We start from the raw sequence: 20,119 nt of genomic DNA on the forward strand, positions 1-20,119 counted from the left end.
TGACACTCCAAATATGGCCAGATGCGGACTGGGCTCCAATTCTATGTTTAGAATTGCCGTCATGGTGCTGAAGAAGGAAACCTAAAATCTTACCAGCTCAGGACATGCCCAGAACATACGTACATAATTTACCGGGCCCCTCCCACAATGCTCACACTATCTCCACCCCCTCAAACAACCGATTCATCCTAGCTCTAGTTAAGTACCACCTTCAACTTAGCCCCAGTCTCGCACACAACAAAGTAGCATTCACCCGACATCAGGCCTCACACCACACTGCAGTTATGAATGAGTAGAAATATATTACATCCTTTCGAGCATATAAAAATCAAGGAGCTGATGCCTCAATGTTGGAGCAGTGGTGAATTTCAATCAATATGTTTCTGCTCTATTCCAACCTGGAATGTTTTGATTTTCAGATGACACGTTAACTGAGATGGGGCAATTATCTTGCAAAGCCTGCTGCAATTGGAGAAGCTCAAATGAACAGGAGCATTATAGTCTGGTCTCAGGAAACCAGATTGATGGAGTGGACTGGACAGATACTGAGGAGACATCTCAAAAAACCGGAACCATGAACAGTAGTCTGACTGCAGGAATTAGTACCAGTGAACACAGTCAGATTCAATACCCTGCCCCTGGGGAAGGTGATCAGACTACAGGAACTGGTACCAGTGAACACAGTCAGATTCAATACCCTGCCCCTGGGGAAGGTGATCAGACTACAGGAACTGGCACCAGTGAACACAGTCAGATTCAAGCTCCTGCCCCTGGGGAAGATGATCAGACCACAGGAACTGGTACCAGTGAACACAGTCAGATTCAAGATCCTGAGGAAGGTGATCAGACCACAGGAACTGGTACCAGTGAACACAGTGAGATTCAATACCCTGCCCCTGGGGAAGGTGATCAGACTACAGGAACTGGCACCAGTGAACACAGTCAGATTCAAGCTCCTGCCCCTGGGGAAGATGATCAGACCACAGGAACTGGTACCAGTGAACACAGTCAGATTCAAGATCCTGAGGAAGGTGATCAGACCACAGGAACTGGTACCAGTGAACACAGTGAGATTCAATACCCTGCCCCTGGGGAAGGTGATCAGACCACAGGAACTGGTACCAGTGAACACAGTCAGATTCAAGCTCCTGAGGAAGGTGATCAGAGCACAGAATCTGGTACCAGTGAACACAGTCAGATTCCAGCTCCTGCTCCTGGGGAAGATGATCAGAGCACAGAATCTGGTACCAGTGAACACAGTCAGATTCAATACCCTGTCCCTGGGGAACGGGATCAGACTACAGGAACTGGTACCAGTGAACACAGTCAGATTCAAGCTCCTGCTCCTGGGGAAGGTGATCAGACCACAGGAATTGGCACCAGTGAACACAGTCAGATTCAAGCTCCTGCTCCTGGGCAAGATGATCGGACCACAGGAACTGGTACCAGTGAACACAGTCAGATTCAAGCTCCTGCTCCTGGGGAAGGTGATCAGACCACAGGAACTGGCACCAGTGAACACAGTCAGATTCAAGCTCCTGGGGAAGATGATCGGACCACAGGAACTGGTACCAGTGAACAGAGTCAGATTCAAGCTCCTGCTCCTGGGGAAGGTCATCAGACCACAGGAACCGGCTCAGGGAAAGAAAATCCTTCTGGAGATATGTTACTTGTGAATGCCGCAAGCTATGATGGAAAAACAGGTTAGTAGAATTAAGTTAATTTTAATATTTCAGAAAAGAATGATTGATTCAACCAGTACACCAAATCTCTGTTGATTCACTAAACAATCAGCATGAAATAGTCGTACAGTTGGAAATAGGGAACTGCTGTTCACGGCTCTCCTTGATGCATTTTCCAGTTTCTCCTCTGCAGACGTAGATTTTAACAGTTCCGTGTTTTTAGAGAAAAATGAATGGGATAGAAATTTAGTCTGCAGAATGGACACACCGTTGAACCTGCACCCAAACACATGACTGAAAAGAGCTGCAAATGTTGCCTTCCTTTCAGTGAAAGAAGCAGGACGTCATTGTCACCTTCACTGCTCATTGGCAGCACACAGATGGTGGCCATCATTTCACTGTTGCTGACGTGATACAATGGCAATGTGACCTCTAAATACATTTTGGCTGTAGACAGTTCCGAGTGATAACACTCAAGGGCCTCATAGTTTGTGGACATAGCATTAGAGGTCTTGTAAGAGGATTACCTCAGAAATAAGGTCATCTTCAATCTATTAGGCAGCTGGGTGATATGCAGGCCAGCAGTGAGTGGGCAGAGGTGGTGGAAATATAGTTTCAGAATATGGCTACAGAGAAAAGAAGTCATTGTTCTTGCACATAGACCTAAGATAATCCTTATCCAGGGGCTGGTTTAGCACTGCGCTAATTCGCTTGCTTTTAAAGCAGACCAAGGCAGGCCAGCAGCACTGTTCAGTTCCCGTACCAGCCTCCCCGAACAGGTGCCGGAATGTGGTGACTAGGGGCTTTTCACAGTAACTTCATTTGAAACCTACTTGTGACAATAAGCATTTTTCATTTTCATTTCATTTTATCCTACAAACTCATTCATACCATACCCTCTACTTAGCCTTGCCTCTGAGTCACAAGATTTCAGCCTCACGTCTCCTACTGGGCTTGAGCACAATAATCAAGGCTGGCTGAGGTAGTGCTGCATTGTCAGAGGTGCCATCAAAGAAGAGCAGGGGAGTTATGCTGGATATGCATAGAGGGGATTTGAAGAAAAGTTCTTTCACCCAGAGGATGATGGGAATATGAAATTCACTGCCTAAAAGGGTGGCAGAGGCAGAAACCCTTACCACATTTAAGAAGCATATGGATGAGCCATTGAAACACCAGAGCATACAAGGCTCCGGACGAAGTGCTGGAAAATGGGATTAAAATAGATAGGAGCTTGATGGCCGGCACAGTCATGATGGGCGGAAGGGCTTCTTTTTGTGCTGTAAAACTCGATGGTGTGACCTCTGTCTTAATCCAGCTCCTCTTAAAGTCAGCAGCCGAAAGCGAATTCCTCCGGTGCACAATTCCCTGGGGAAAAGGGACTACTGACTATTGAGTTTAAGCATGTGTTCAGTGGTCCTCATCAAACCTATAACCTGGATCAGTGGTGACTCTTCCCACTATTCCATTATTTAATAGACCTCCATTTTCTTATCTCTCAGTATTGTTTCCTTGCGCATTATACTTGTATTCTGTGTTGCTCTGAGCACCATGCGTAACACTACATTTACACTTCCTGAGCACAGCCATACCCGTATGACTTCAGTTTGATTGCCCTCTTCTACCATCTTAATACCCAAATTTGTGCAGATGTTGGTGTTATCTGCAAATTTGCTTGCCATACTTCCAAAACTACTGTCAGCTCACTATTTCAGACCATGAGCAATAGCGGACCATGTTCTAGGTCATTGTAAGAAATCATCAAGTTGAACCACATCCGTTAATTATCGAATTTTGGCTGTGGGATTGAAGACTGTTCGGCATCCCAAGTTTCAGATTTCCTCTGATGCAACAAGATTCCAGTGAATAATGTAACTTAAGTTTGGGGAACCTTTTCAAAGGTTTTCTGAAACTATAGGTGGACAAATGTCCACTGGATTTCCCTCGTCTACCCTCTGCTTCTCTCGAATAATTAGCGATGGGCAATAAATGCTGACCTAGCCATGTCCCCTGACAGAATAATAACATTGGTATATTGGGTTTGCTGCTTCACACTGCATTCATCTTTCATTGACACCAAATGCAATTTGGATGATTTGGACATTTCGGTTCAGTCTGCAGGTTTAAGCCTGAACTTTGTCAATAGTCATTTTAATTCTCCACTGCATTTCAACTCTGATCTTTCTGCCTTGAGTCTTCTATTCTAATGAAGCTCAATTTAAGCTCAAAGGACAATACTTCATCTTTTGATTAGGCAGCCTCAGCATTGAGTCCAACAATTTTCAGAGCATAATCCCTGTCCCCATTTTTTGGACTGTTGGTGTGATGATGTTGTTATTCTCATTAACACACTAGACTTTTATTTTGTTCCTCCACTGTCCCATTATCTCTGAATTGTAATCTACACCATTACCCTTTTCTCTTTTACTCCCTCCCACTCTATCATAGATCTTCACTTTAGTTCTTAGCCCCTTCCCCCGGTCACTGCCTCTGTACTTGCTAAATACTAATTACATCTCCGATTCTGAAGAAAGGCCATTGTCCTGAAATGTTCAATCTTTCTCTCTTTGCAGACTTTGCCTGGTATGCTAAGCATTTCATACATTTTCTGCTTTTATTTCAGATTTCCAGCTTCCACAATATTTGGTACCTTATATTAGCTTCCTGATTCACCTCAAAATGTTAGTAATTAGGTGGTTATAGAAGTGCAAGTCATACCCAAATATTCTGCCCAAGTCATAAAACAAAAGCAATTTAACTCCTGTCCGTCCACAGTCTCTCTCGCTCTCTCTTGCTCCCTCCCAGTGCACATTATAGACCAGATAACTTGCCTAACAGTCCAATGACAGTAGGACTTCTGTTCCGAGATTGGAGGAAGTTGCAGGGCATAGGCCCAAGAAAGTTGAAGGTATGGTCGCCAGTGTTGAAAACTGAGATCACACTGAGTCAGAACTGACGGAACACTGAAATCTTGGAGGTTTTAAATCAGCAGTAAATTTTTTAAAAGAGTGAGGTGAATCCACAAAATGATTATCAAACAATAACTAGACTTTTAAAATGGATATGTTACTGGAACGGAGTCATTGTTGGTCATCAAGCAGAAGGGTAAATGGGACTTGGTACTATTTACAATATGCTTGCAGAATGTTGGATAAGTACAGCTTCACAGTTGATTCAAGGGGAGGCCAATAGTTGGGCTAGTTGAATCTGCATAAGAACAAAAAATAGGCACAAGCATAGGGGACCATACAATGTGTTGAGCCTGATGGATGATTAAGTAGGATTGAACTTCAACTCCACATTGCCACCGCTCCCCATATCTCTTGATTCCCTGAGAGACCCAATGCCTCAGCCTGACATGTACTTAATGACGGAGAACCCACAACCATTTGAGGCGGAGAATTCTAAAGACTCCTAATTCTTTGAATGAAGACATTTTGGGGCGGCACGATGCCCCAGTGGTTAGCACTGCTGCATCACGGTGCCGAAGACCCATGTTCAATCATGGCTTCGGGTCACTGTCCATGTGGAGTTTGCGCATTCTCCCCCATGTCTGTATGGGTCTCAGCCCCACAACCCAAAGATGTGCAGGGTAGCTGGATTGATCAGATTCAATTGACCCTTAATTGGAAATAAAGAATTGGCACTTTAAATTTATATTTTAAAAAATGAAGACATTTCTCATCTCAGTCCTTAAACTTTGACTCTAGCCTCGTTCTAGATTCCCCAGTCAGGAAAACAATCTGTGTCTACCCTGTCTTTCCCCTTCAGAATTTTGATTTTTTTTTCAATTAGATCATCTCTCATTCTTCCCAACTCCAAAGATTATAACCCCATTTTATTGAGCCTTTCCTCATGGTCCAAACATCTCAAATCTAATGAGCTGTGGCTTGTTTTGTCTCCCATGTTCGGGATAATAATCTTTATTATTGTCACAAGTAGGCTTACATTAACACTGCAATGAAGTTACTGTGAAAATCCCCCCGTTTCCACACTACGGCGCCTGTTTGGGTACACTGAGGGAGAATTCAGAATGTCCAATTCAACTAACAAGCATGTCTTTCAGGATTGTGGGAGGAAACCTGAGCATCCAGAGGAATCCCACGCAGACACGGGAAGATTGTGCAGACTCCGCACAGACAATGACCCAAGCCAGGAATCAAAACTGGGATCCTGGCACTGTGAAGCAACAGTGCTAACCACTGCTACCGTGCCACCCAAGTATATCCTTCCTTTAAATATGAAGACCAGAACTGCACACAGTATTCTGTGTGTGGTCACACTAAACAATTGTAGCAAGATTTCAGTATTCTTGTTCTCCAATCTCCTTGCATTAAAGGCCAACAGCAATGTTCGTTCCTTCCTTACGACTTGCCATACTTGCACACTAACTTTCTGTGCCAATTGTAAGAGTAGACCCAAGTCCATCTGACCATCAACATTTCCAAGTTCCAAGTGTTTTGGAAAGTATTTTGCTTCTCTATTCTTACGAAAGTGAATAAACTCGTACTTCCCATTTTACGCCATCTGTTAACTGATTGCACTCCGAATTCCCCAGTCTATATCTTTTTGCAGCCTTTTCATGTCCTCCCACAGCTTGCATTCCCACCTAGCTTATATCATCAGTAATCTTGGACCCATTACTCTCTATCTCTTTGTTGAAGTCATTATTCTGGATTGTAAATAGCTGAGGACCCAGCATTGATCCTTGTAGCACTCCACTAGTCATAGCTGTCAACTTGAAAATGCCCATTTATCCCTACTCATTGTTTTCTGTCTGTTAACCAATTCTCTGTCTCTGCTAATTATTACACCAATTTAATGCCTTTGGATTGCTTATGAACTTTGTGTGGCACCTTATTGAATTTTTTTTAGAAATCCAAGTATATTACATCTATTAGTTCCTGTTTATATGCAGTTACATCCTCAAAAATCTCTTCAGAAATTTATCAAATTCTTGAGTTTTGAAAACCACTGATGAAGGTTTCAGCAACAAATGAGATCAGGCAAGACAGATGATATTATGGAGGTGGGTGCAGGCAGTCCTTGTGATGGTGAGGTTATAGAGGGAGAAGCTCGGTTATAGGTCAGACACGATGCTGAGTGGAACTTCTAATATGTAATCTGTTCCTCACCCAATGCTACACAATAACCCAGGTAACCTGCCTAAGGCTTACTGAAATAACAGTGGGATTCCTGATGTTCACAGTCTGTCTCTGGATCATTGATATTCAATGTCCTACTTCCCAATTCTGCAGAAGATGAGCATTGCTGACAGTTTCACAGATTGATCAAATAGAACAGTGACTGAATAACCTGCATCATGTGAGGATTTGTACATTTATAGCACATGACACTTGGGTAGTAACCTTTACAGGGATTATATCTTAGTAGACATCTCAATTTCAGTCTTTTTTTATTCGCTCTTGGGATGAGGGTGTCCACCCCTATTGGGGATGGGGTTCCTGTTAGTGAACCAGATGAGTTTATAGAACAAATTAGACTTTTAAATCCAGATTTTCATAGAATTCAAATTTCACCACCTGCCATGGTGGGATTCAATCCTGGGAGACCAGAGCATTACCCTGGGTGTCTGGATTACGAGTCCAGTGACAATACCACTGTGCCACCATCACCCTATGTTAGAATCAAGTGAGAATTGAAACTTCTCTTGGTCATTGTTCACTTTGAAGCAAGTTTTTAGTCTCTACACATATGTATTGAAACTGAAAATTAAATCTATCAATCAGTAAAATAGTATTAAGAAGTTGTTTTTATGTCAATAAAACTAACCATACGAACCACTTTCTATCTTTTCTTATTAAAGATATTCAGCGGAAACACAAGGAGACACTCTGGGCACAAACTGAAACACTGAGAGTGAACCCTATCCTAATAAAGGAGAAGGTGAAGACTTTCCAGCTGGTTGATCGATACACTGAGCTGACGGTCATTTCAACTGTTCGAGATCGGACACTTGTAGAACATGAACTGCTGGCGAGAGGCCGAGACCATGAAGAGTGGAGAGAGAAACATCTCCGGAGAGAATTGGAAAAAATCCGACCTGATCAATTGTTCCAGAGCAGCTTTTCCGAGAGAAATTCCAAATCTGGGAGTTCAGCCGCAGTGAGTGGAGTCCCAGGAATTGGAAAAACAACAATGGTACAAAAGATGGTTTATGACTGGGCCACTGGGAAAATATATTCAAACTTTCAATTTGTTTTCAGTTTTAAATTCCAGGATTTGAACAGTATTAACTGTAGAATAAACCTGAAGAATCTGATACTGGATCAGTATCCTTACTTTGGGAATGTTCTGGGAGAGCTCTGGAAGAACCCAGAGGGATTGCTGTTTATATTCGATGGTTTGGATGAATTCAAGGACAGGATTGATTTTGCTGACAATCGGAGAAATACAGAACCTCTGTCCATGTGCACAGATCCCGAATGCTGGTGTGAAGTGTCTGACATTGTGTACAGTTTAATACAGCACAAGCTGCTCCCAGGATGTTCAGTGCTAGTGACCAGCCGCCCCACTGAATTACATTTATTGGAAAAGGCTGAGATCAGTGTCTGTGCTGAAATCCTGGGATTTGTTGGTGATGAACGGAAGGAATATTTCAACAAGTTTTTTGAAGATCAGACAGTGGCAGCAGCTGTTTTCAAACATGTGGAGGAGAACGAGATCCTTTACACCATGTGCTACAACCCTTCCTACTGCTGGATCCTCGGTCTATCACTGGGTCCCTTCTTTACACAAAGAGACAGGAAACAGCAGCAAGTTCCCAAGACCATCACCCAACTATATTCCTACTATATTTACAACATTCTGAAAAACCATGGCCGAGAGATTGAAAACCTCCGCGATGTGTTACTGAAGCTTGGTGAGATGGCCTTCACAGGAGTCTCCGAGAAGAAGATTGTGTTTAGAAATGCAGATCTGATCAAGTACAATCTGCAACCTTCCCAGTTCCTGTCTGGGTTCCTGATGGAACTTTTGGAGAGAGATGATTCTGTCCAGAGTGTGGTTTACACATTCCCACACCTCACCATCCAGGAGTTTGTAGCTGCACTCGCACAATTCCTGACTCTAGATCCTGGGGATATTGGGAAACTCTTCAGTGAAGCCCACAGCAAGGGAGATGGGAGATTTGAGATATTTCTCCGTTTTGTTTCTGGTCTCTCCTCCCCACAGGCAGCTCAGCCCCTGGAGGAGTTTCTGGGTCCATTTTCTCATCAGATAGCCTATGGAGTGATTGACTGGGTGAAAGAGAAGGTTGAAAGTCAGATTGGAAAGACAGAGAGTGAAACTGCTAAAAGGAACCTGCTGAACACATTTCACTACCTGTTTGAGTCTCAGAATAAAGAAGTGGCTCAGGCCACAGTTGGGTCTGTGGATATACTTATACTTTGTGGATTGACCCTGAAGCCAGTTGACTGCACGGTCCTGTCTCATGTGATTGGACTGTGTAATATAATAAAAGAACTTAACCTGGAGTCCTGCAGCATTCATTGTGACGGGTTCCAGCAGCTGAGATCTACAATTCATAAATGCCAGGTGTTGAGGTAATTTCTCTTTAACCATTGGGCAAATTGTGGAAGAGTCTTTCATTGTATTGTTGCTCTGCAATGAAAGAAATAAACAGTTCAGTTAAACCAGAGAAACTGATTCAAGACACAAATGTTAAGAGGATCAGTTAGTAATTCCCTCAGAAATGTAAAATGGATCCTGTGAACAAGTCGGATTTTACAAACAGTTTTGGATCATTCAATACAGGTCAGAGAAAGGGTCTGGTAACTTCATTGTAATAATAATTGTCAGGCCGTTGCACCCTCTCTTGAGGTGTTGCAGTAAGCTGCAGTTACCAGATTGTACATACGTATTTGTAAGGGAAGCAGGGACACCAAATATTGAGTTACAGGCAGCAAAGAACAGTTTCGGGGCAGTGAACTGAGAGCTGAGATTTCACCACTGGGTGTTGTTGGGTCACCCAATTAAATAGAAATTACACGACACTAAGTCAAGACTAACTAATTCACTCCGAACTCTCCCTGCTCTATCAGAAGGCGGCAGAGTCAGGCAGGCTCCTCACGAGTATCCAAGTCAAAGCTTCAATGAACTTGGAAGCTAAAATGGATTGTGCACTGTCCTCAGAGTACAGACACACAGGTCAGCAGGGGGGCTTTGCACAGACTGGACGATTCCAGATAAATCAGGACAGTAAAATTAGAAATTTCCAATAATCCACATCCTGGGTGGAATTCTCCGGTCCCCTGGCCATGTGTTTCTCTGCGACGCGCGGTTCACTGGCGGCAGCATTCATTCCTGCTGCTTGTCAATGGGATTTCCCATTGAAGCCACCCTACGCCACCGGGAAACACAGTTGCACTGCAGGCAGGTAAATAGAATCCAAACGGCTGGAGAATTCCAACCACATGCTCAGGAAGGACCTTCCAAATATTCCCTAAAACCTGTTGTGTCTTTTATTTAAATGTAGAGCCAATTGAATGGGGGATATAATGAAAGATTCCCCATCAATAATAAATGCCAACTATATATAAAACTTCTAATGGATAGGATAATCTCTCTTTGTTACATAAATTCCTTGGAGATGGCATTTATATCAGTGAAAAGTACGTGGTAACACTGCTCTATCACTTAATTTGGGAAAAATCACCCCTTTCCTTTAAAATCCGAGACTTGGGAATTAGCAGTATGATGCACATTTTCCCAAATAGGATGAGGCTGATCAGAGACCTCGGGGAGGATAATTCTGATCCTCGGGGAATTAGATAATAGAATCATAGAATTTCTACAGTGCAGAAAGAGGCCATTCGGCCCATCGAGTCTGCCCCGACCCTCTGAAAGGGCACTCTACCGAGGCCCACACCCCTGTCCTGTCCCCGTAATTCCACCTAACCTTCACATTTTTGGACACTAAGGGGCAATCTTTGGACTGTGGGAGGAAACCAGAGCTCCCGGAGGAAACCCATGCAGACACGGGAAGAATGTGCAAACTCCGCAGTCACCCAAGACTGGAATTCAACCCGGGTCCCTGGCGCTGTGAGACATCAGTGCTAACCACAGTGCCACCATGCCACCCAAAAAAAACAAAAGTGCCCAACGTGGAGCTCGAACCCACGATCCTGAGTTCAAGAAAGAGTCTGACGCTCTTATCAACGAAACTAGCTGGGCACAGAAACGTGACCGGACTGAGGGGCATTTGAAATCTTTACACAGACACTATTTAGAAGCACATTTACTGATGTGGAGCAGAACAGACTGTGATATTCACTATCAGTTAGAGAAACTCTTGATTTTTTAAAAAAAGAGTACCCAATTCTTTTTTTTCCAATTAAGGGGCAATTTGCCGTGGCCAATTCCCCTACCCTGCAGATCTTTTTGGGTTGTGGGGGTGAGACACACGCAGACACGGGGAGAATGTGCAAACTCCTCACCAACAGTGACCCACGTCCTCGGCGCCGTGAGGCAGCAGTGCTAACCACTGTGCTACCGTGCTGCCCCGAAAATCTCAATATTAATTTCCTGATTTTTTTTCCCCCAGTGTTTTAATTCCAGAGAAAAATCTATTTGATCCGGGGTTTGATTCAGTTTGTTTCTCAATCTGTATGTGTTTGTCTTTAGACTGAAGAACAATAAACTGGGAGATTCAGGAGTGAAAGAACTACTGTTTGCAGCACTGAGGAAACCAGACTGTAAAATACAGAAACTGGAGTAAGTCTGAGATTGTCCTTACGAAGCTGGATGTTGAATACATGTCAGCAATTCTGGGAGACGATTTACAGCCCATGTTCGCAGTCAGAGAGATTGGCGGCGCCGCTGAACATATGTTGAGATCGCATTTCCCGATCTTCCACATGCGCTCGCTGGTGATGTCACACGGTTCAGACCCACAAAGGGCGAGAACCTAATTTGTTTTTCTGAATACATTTCATTCCAGTTACCCAGCCCCCCCATCCGTCACTGAATATTCAAACTGATTTGAAGCAGGCATCAGTCGAGAGTATCTCCCCAGGGGCGCAAAGATAAATATAGCCCCGGAGGAAGGGGGGGGACATGCCTGCCCTGTGGCACTGCCCCTTCGTACAGGTTGGCAAAGCCAGGTTGGCAGTGCCGAGGGGCAGTGCTGGGGCATGCCCTCTAGGGAGGCACATTGTGGAGGGGTTCCCATTATGTGTAGTGGGAGTGGGAGAGCTTTGAGGGGGGAACTTGCAGTTGGGAGGGACTGGGCAGTGAGGGGCTGGGAGGAATGCTGGCGATACTTGTGCGGTTGGGCACGTGGGGAGGGGGGAGGGAGGAGATGAGAGCTCGATCATTTTGGGTGGGGGGGGAATGGGGAAGAGAGCCCGATGATTGTGCGGGAGAAGGGGGAGAGCTCCCGCCCAATACCTCCATGGTGTGAGGAGGGATTGTTGAACTTCAATGCTGATTGGGGCGCCTTTTAAAGCCGGCATCCGATCTCTGTGGAGCTGGCAGGCCCTACCCTGCCTGGCTGACAGTGAAAATCCACCCACTTCTTTTCCCCTCTTAAGTGCCTGGAAATCTGGACTAAAAACTAGGCTGTGCATCTGGGGAGCACAGTTTTCAGTCAGAGCCTGACACTTTGGAAAAATGTGGGAAAATCTGCCCTCGGTGTTTAATTAATATTAACAATGAACTCAACCCTGTTATTTCTCTTTCTGATCACCAGTCTATGGGCTGCTGATCTCACAGACTCGTGTGCTGAGGATCTTGCTTCTGCTCTCAATACAAACTGGTCACTAACATCTCTAAACCTAGGATCAAATGCATTCACAGATCAATCTATCCCTGATATTCGCCGCCTCATACTGAATTGCAGATGTCTGGATGTGATCTGGTTAGTGTCAGTCTACTATTTAAAGTAAAGGTAGAATATAAAGTGCACGCGACTGGTATGAGTAATTATTCTTGATGTGTTAACCCCAGTCTTCTGTACAATATGTTTTTCAATCTGTTTATTTTCTGTTTGATCTTTAATGTATTTCAGGCTGGTGGAGAATCAGTTCAGTTTGAATGGAACAAATCAGCTAATGTCATTACAAGGCACAAGAAGTGGACTGAGTGTGAAACTGAGCATTTCGATTTATTAGCACCCCGCTCTCATCCTGTGAACATGTTTCTCTGATTCCCTGTCCCTCCCCTTTAACCGGCCGGGCTCCAGGTTGAAATCCTATTGGCCGTTTCCCAGTTTCCAGCTGGAGCTGAGTGAATGTCATCTCCCATTGTGACATCAGAGGCCCAGCAACAGTGTCACCAGACTCCGCCTCCCGACACCACAGCACTGCTTCTGCAGGAGATCCGGGGCTGAATGTTCCCCAATGGGGCACTGGGAAAATGCATAATGGTAGTAATAATGTTATTTTATTCAAGAAACTGTTATGGGCGAGGCGTTTTCAGAACCCCAAAATGTATCATGGAGTTCAACCAACCTCTCCCTTTAATGGATTTGTTGCTTTTCCTAGCGCACGGCTTGTTCCCTGGGTGTGGGATTACAATTATGGACACGTGGGCTTTTAAACACAAAACACTGTTTATTCCATGAACTCAATTTAATATCTTAAATAAACATTGGATATCTTAACACCCCTTACTTCAAAGATAACTCAGAAAATATTGCAACAGTAAATAACTCCGAAAAATGTTCCTTCAGATTTCCAAGAGACCTAACACCTTTAAACAGTATCGCATCAGGTTAAAGGATATATATATTTTCTGTAGAATGGCAGAGATATATTAGATTGGTTGACTTCAGCTCCAGCACCTAGCTTTCTTCCTGCAGCTCTCTGGACACACACAGACCTACACAAACTGCTTTTTCCAACTGCAAAACTAAACTGCAAAATGGCTGACCTGACCTCAGCTCCACCCACTCTCTGACATCACTGTTTTCTTAAAGGTACATTGCTTAAACATCCATGTCTTAAAGGTACTCTCACATGACACCTCCCCCCCCAAAAAAAAATAAACCATCAACTTCAAGATGGTTTTATTTTTCACTTTTGCACCATCCACTAAGAAATGTACACAGTAAATATACCTTTTCGTTTTTAAAAAAAAAACAACACATGCAAACAGGTATAATAATATAGCCAATGTTTTTTTTGTTCTTCTTCCTCCAACCGAAATCCTTCTCGATTGACAGTCTCGTTGAACAAAGTCTCTGCACGATCCATCCATTTCTCTACTCCTCGGCATTTCTCTTCAGAATCAGATAATTTAGTTCAATCTGACCACAGAGTCCCTTGCCATTCCCTAATACAGGAACATTGGTGATCACAGATTTCAGGCAGTCAAATGCCTGTTGAAAGTCCACTGTCCATTGAAATTGTTGCCGTTTCTTTAGCAAGTCCATCAGTGGAGTAATCACGCCACAAAACTTTTGCACAAATGTTCGATCAAATCCACTCATGCTAAGAAATCGCATTACTTCCCTTCGTCTTGAGGATAACGGAAACTCCGCAAGGAAAGTGATTCGGGCTTCTCCAAATTCACTTTCGGCTAGTTTATCACCAAACCCGCCTCCTGAAGTCGATCGAAGAACTCCATACGATGTTTTAAATGTTCTTTCCATGTCTGGAAGTTGGAATAAAAGCAGATTTGTCCCACTTTCTCCATGCAATCCTTCAATGGTGGGACAGGATAAGAGTCCATTCTTGTGACTGCATTCACCTTTCTAAACTCCACACACAACCGTTGGGTACCATCTGGTTTAGGTACCATCACTATGGGTGAGCTCCACTGGCTGCAACCCACTTCAATTATGCCATTCTTCAGCATACTCTCAATCTCTCTGTTAACCTGTGCCAATTTTAAAGGATTAAGTCTATATGAATGTTGTTTGATAGGAACAGCATTTCCCACATGGACATCATGTCTAGCCATTTTAGTACTTCCCAATTTATTTCCACAAACTTGCCCGTGTGATATCAATAACTCTTTCAGGACAGTTCGTTTTTCCTCCGGAAGGTAACAACAATTCATCCCAATTTTTGAGAACATCCTCATTGTCCAATTTAATTTGAGGTATGTCAAATTCACAGTCATCTGGATTTGGTTCGTCACTTTGAGTTAGAATCATTAAAACCTCCTTTTTCTCTCCTTCCCTTTAAAAGTACCTTTTAAGCATATTCACATGACACACTCGGTGAGTCTTCCTTCTATCTGGTGTTTTTACCACATAATTCACCTCACTTAATTTCCTTTCAATCTGATACGGTCCACAAAACCTAGCTTTTAAAGGCTCCCCTACCACTGGTAACAACACTAAAACTTTATCCTCACTGGCAAAACTACGAACTTTGGATTTTTTGTCCGCTACCCGTTTCATCACATGTTGTGCAACTTTCAAATACTGTCTAGCCAATTCACCTGCTCTATTTAATCGTTCCCTAAAATTTGACACGTAATCCAATAGTGTAATTTCTGATTTCTCACCCACAATTTTTCCTTAATCAGTTTAAGTGGTCCTCTTACCTCATGACCAAAAATTAGTTCAAAAGGACTAAATTTGGTAGACTCATTAGACGCATCCCTAATTGCAAACAATACGAATGGGATTTCTTTATCCCAATCCTCTGGATAATCTTGACAATACGCCCTCAACATTGTCTTTAATGTCTGATGCCACCTTTCTAACGTTCCCTGCGATTCTGGATGGTATGCAGTTGATTTAAATTGTTTTATTCCTAAGCTATCCATAACTTCTTTGAGTAACTTTGAAGTAAAATTTGATCCTTGATCCGATTGAATTTCTGTGGGTAGTCAATATCCAGTAAAGAATTTAAGTAACTCCTCCACAATCCTTTTAGCTGTAATATTACGTACTGGAATGGCCTCTGGAAACCTAGTAGACACATCCATTATAGTCAAAAGATATTGATTCCCACTTTTTGTTTTAGGAAGCGGTCCTACACAATCGATTAGGACCCTTGTAAAAGATTCCTCAAATGCTGGAATTGGTATAAAGGGCGCTGGTTTTATCCGTGCTTGAGGTTTCCCTATCATTTCACATGGGTGACATGATTGACAAAATGTAACTACATCTTTATGTAGTCCAGGCCAATAAAAATGTTTCTGGATTTTAGCTTGAGTTTTCCTTATTGGATTGGATTTTATTGTCATGTGTACCGAGGTACAGTGAAAAGTATTTTCCCAAATGACCTCCCACTGGTACCTCATGTGCAACTCGCAACACCTCCTTTCTATACCCTATCGGCAATACTACTTGATGAACTTCTGCCCACTTTTCATCCACCGGCATATGTACAGGTCTCCGTTTTCTCATCAAGACATCATTTTTAAGGTAATAACACACTGGTATACTCTCATTCCTCTTCCGTATATGCTTTCTGATATATCCGTTTTATTTCTACATCTTTCTGTTGTAACTCCGCCAATTTTCCTGAACTAAAAATATCCGCCTCATCCTCCACCTGTTCTTGTTCTTTTTCAACCATCTGATCAAAAATTGTTTCTGATAATTGCACTTCAACTTCATCTTCACGCTTTGATTTCTCCTCTTGTCTTAACCTGTGACTTTGCGACCTTGTTACTACACAATCCGGAAAAATCCCAGGATATTCGTCCTTCAACACTTCAGTTGACTGATTTTCCACCTGCTTATCAACCACAGTAGGCATCACTCCCACCTGCGATCCAGCTATACCATTCCCCAAGATAAACTGTATTCCTGGACAAGATAGTTTATCTATTATTCCTACTACCACTTCACTCTTCACTGGACTTTCCAACCTTACCTTATATAATGGAACGCTACTCCTCTCACCCTGAATTCCATATATCACCACCTTTTCTGGCAACATTCTTCCCAAATTACATAATTCCTCATCTCTTACCATTAAAGATTGACTAGCCCCTGTATCTTTTAAAATTGTGACTTCTTTACCTGCTCCTCCTGATACACATGAGTAAACTATACCCACACAAGTAAATTCTTTAAATACATCTGGCACGTTCATAACAATTACTTCTTGAACAGGCTGTACAATCGTTTGCACCTCCTTCGCTTTGGCTTTCCTTTACCACTCTTAACAAACCCCACTGTCTTATCCTGTTTTACCACATCAGCCTTCCCAGTGCTTTCCTTCAACCACCAACACTGTGACTTTACATGGCCTAGTTTATTACAGTGAAAACATCTGAAACTTTTCATTTCTTTTCCACCCTCCTGGATTTCTTTTTTAATCTGAGGTACACTCTCTTTAGTGTCTCCCATCAGATCACCTTCACCATTACCACTTGAGTATTTCTCATGTCCCCAGTTTCTATCCCTCACCGGCTGAAACTGATGTCGGAAACCAATCTTTGATTTATGAACTAATTCATAATCATCTGCCATTTCCGCTGCTAATCTTACAGTTTTAACCCTCTGTTCTTCCACATTAGTTCTCACTACATCAGGAATTGAATTTTCAAACTCCTCCAAAAGTATAATTTCTCTGAGAGCTTCATATGTTTGGTCTATTTTCAAAGCCCTTATCCACCTATCAAAATTACTCTGTTTGAGCCTTTCAAACTCCATGTATGTTTGACCAAATTCTTTCCTTAAATTTCTAAACCTTTGTCTGTAAGCTTCAGGCACGAGCTCATATGCACTTAAGATGGATTTCTTCACCTCCTCATGCGTTCCATATACCTCCTTCAGTAGTGATGCAAACACTTCACTCGCTCTACCTACCAGCTTTGTTTGAATCAGTAACACCCACATGTCCTGTGGCCATTTCATTTGTTTAGCTACCTTCTCAAATGAAATGAAAAAGGCTTCCACTTCCTTCTTGTCAAACCTCGGCAATGCTTGGACATATTTAAATAGATTCCCACCAAGCCTTCGACTATGACGCTCTTTCGCACTATCCTCATCACTATCATCCAACTGTATGTTTCCCTTTACGTCTGCCAATTTTAACTGATTGTCATGTTTCATGGCCATTTTCTGAAGTTCAAACTCCCTCTCATTATCTTTTTCCCTGATCTGTATCTCCCTTTTTCTTTTTGTTCTGCTAGGGCTATTCTTTCTTTTCTCCTTCTCCTTTTCTTTTTCCTCTCTCTCTCTCTTTCTCTTTCCTCTCTCTCACTCTCGTATTCAAGCCGCTTTAATTCTTTCTCATGTTCCATTTGTTTAATTTGCAACTGAATTTTTGCCATTTCCAATTAGTCAAACTGTATCTCAGGCAACTTTAAATGCTTAACCACCGCCATAATTACCTCATCTTTTCGCATTTTGTCAGGTAATGTTAACTGCAATGATCTTGCCAAATCTAACAGTCTGCTTTTCGTTTCTGTCCGTAAAGTACTACGTGTGACATTCGCCACCCCCAAAAACTTCTGAGCCTCTGAAAGAGCCATTGTTCACAACACTCTCCCCACTTAAACTAAAGTACCACACCGGAAAAGCAACAATCTTTCACTGTCTTTAAGTTCACAAAAGCTAATCCAATAGATAGACTTTTATCCCCCTTGAGCCCCCAATTATTACGGGCGAGGCTTTTCAGAACCCCAAAATGTATCATGGAGTTCAACCAACCTCTCCCTTTAATGGATTTGTTGCTTTTCCTAGCACACGGCTTTTTCCATTGGTGTGGGATTACAATTATGGACACGTGGGCTTTTAAACACAAAACACTGTTTATTCCATGAACTCAACTTAACATCTTAAATAAACATTGGATATCATAACATCCCTTATTTCAAAGATAACTCAGAAAATATTGCAACAGTAAATATCTCCTTAAAATGTTCCTTCAAACTTCCAAGAGACTTAACACCTTTAAACAGTATCACATCAGGTTAAAGGATATATATATTTTCTGTAGAATGGCAGAGATATATTAGCTTGGTTGACTTCAGCTCCAGCACCTTGCTTTCTTCCTGCAGCTCTCTGGACACACACAGACACACAACTTTTTCCAACTGCAAAACTAAACTGCAAAATGGCTGACCTGACCTCAGCTCCACACACTCTCTGACATCACTGTTTTCTTAAAGGTACATTGCTTAAACATCCATGTCTTAAAGGTACTCTCACATGACAAAACATAATTGCTGCTCAAAGCAGGTGTAACTTGCATCAAGAATTAATGCATAAACCAAATAAATTATATAAAATAATAGAAATGTGACAATCATGTAAGAACATAGCATCAATCTCTCCCTTAACAACAGCAAAACTAAGGAGCTGGTCATTGACTTCAGGAAGCGAAGTATCGTACACACCCCTGTCTATCAATGGTGCCAAGGTGGAGATGGTTGACAGTTTCAAATTCCAAAGTGTGCACATCACCAACAATCTGTCCTGGTCCACCCTCGTCAATGCTACAACCAAGAAAGCACAACAACACTTATACTTCCTCAGGAAACTTAAGAAAATTTGGCATGTCCACATTGACTCCAACCAATTTTTAGAGACGTACCATAAAAAGCATCCTATCTGGCTGCATCGCAGCTTGGTACGGTAACTGCTGGGCCCAAGACTAAGAAACTATAGAGAGTCGTGAACACAGTCCAGTCTATCATGCGAACCCGCCTTCCATCCATTGACTGTCTACACCTCCCGCTGGCTTGGTAAAGTGGGCAACGTAATCAAAAGACCCCTCCCTCCCCAGTTATTCTCTCTTCCATTGGGCAGGAGATACGAAAGTCTGAGAACACGCACTAACATATTCAAAAACAGCTTCTTCCCTGCTGTTACCAGACTCCTGAATGACCCTTATGGACTTATCTCTCCATGCATCTTCTGTACTGAGTAGCACCACACTCCATATGCTTCACCCGATGTCTATGTATTTACATTGTGTATTTCTCATATTTCCTGTGTTTTTCATGTATGGAACAATCTGTCTGGACTACACAGAACAATACTTTTTTACTGTAGCTTGGTACACGTGGCAATCAATCCAAATCCACTCTACACAAAAACAGACAAGCAAATTAAGCAGGATAGTGAAAAGAAATATTAAATTCGAATCAGATTAAAATTGCAAATCAGTACAATTCCTGTATAACTGGCACTGAAGTGTGTATAGATTTTGTCATTTCAATACTTCATTGAGGACCCAAATTATGTAACAAATAGGGCCAGATCGGTATCTTTCTGCCCTACATCTTACAAGGCTGAACGTTTTAAGTTGCTTTGGGCCCCCAACGTTTGGGGCTCTCAAAATAAATATTATCTTTTTTTTATTAACATACTGCCCACTTTGTCGTCCCAATTCAAGTTAGCCTGACTGTATATACCCAATATATATCGAATCCCTACAGTGCAGAAGGAGGCCATTTGGCCCATTGAGTCTGCCCCTGCCCTTGCTCCGATAGAGGATGCTACCTAAGCCCAATCCCCCCCGCCCCCCGCTTCCATCCCCGTAACCCCACCTAACCTTTTT

General features: G+C 42.6%; 1 protein-coding gene across 1 annotated transcript in view; it reads left to right on the forward strand.

The window, feature by feature from the left end:
• The first annotated feature begins 423 nt into the window (after positions 1-423).
• Positions 424-20,119, forward strand: part of LOC140411359 (uncharacterized) — a 144,840-nt gene continuing 125,144 nt past the window's right edge. Inside the window, 5 exon segments of the mRNA XM_072500481.1 lie at positions 424-1,703; positions 7,507-9,244; positions 11,325-11,414; positions 12,391-12,558; positions 12,709-12,794. Coding sequence (XP_072356582.1) covers positions 437-1,703; positions 7,507-9,244; positions 11,325-11,414; positions 12,391-12,558; positions 12,709-12,794 — 3,349 coding nt within the window. The 5' untranslated portion in view covers positions 424-436.

This window comes from Scyliorhinus torazame, chromosome 4 (assembly GCF_047496885.1).
Source record: "Scyliorhinus torazame isolate Kashiwa2021f chromosome 4, sScyTor2.1, whole genome shotgun sequence".
NCBI lineage: Eukaryota > Metazoa > Chordata > Chondrichthyes > Carcharhiniformes > Scyliorhinidae > Scyliorhinus > Scyliorhinus torazame.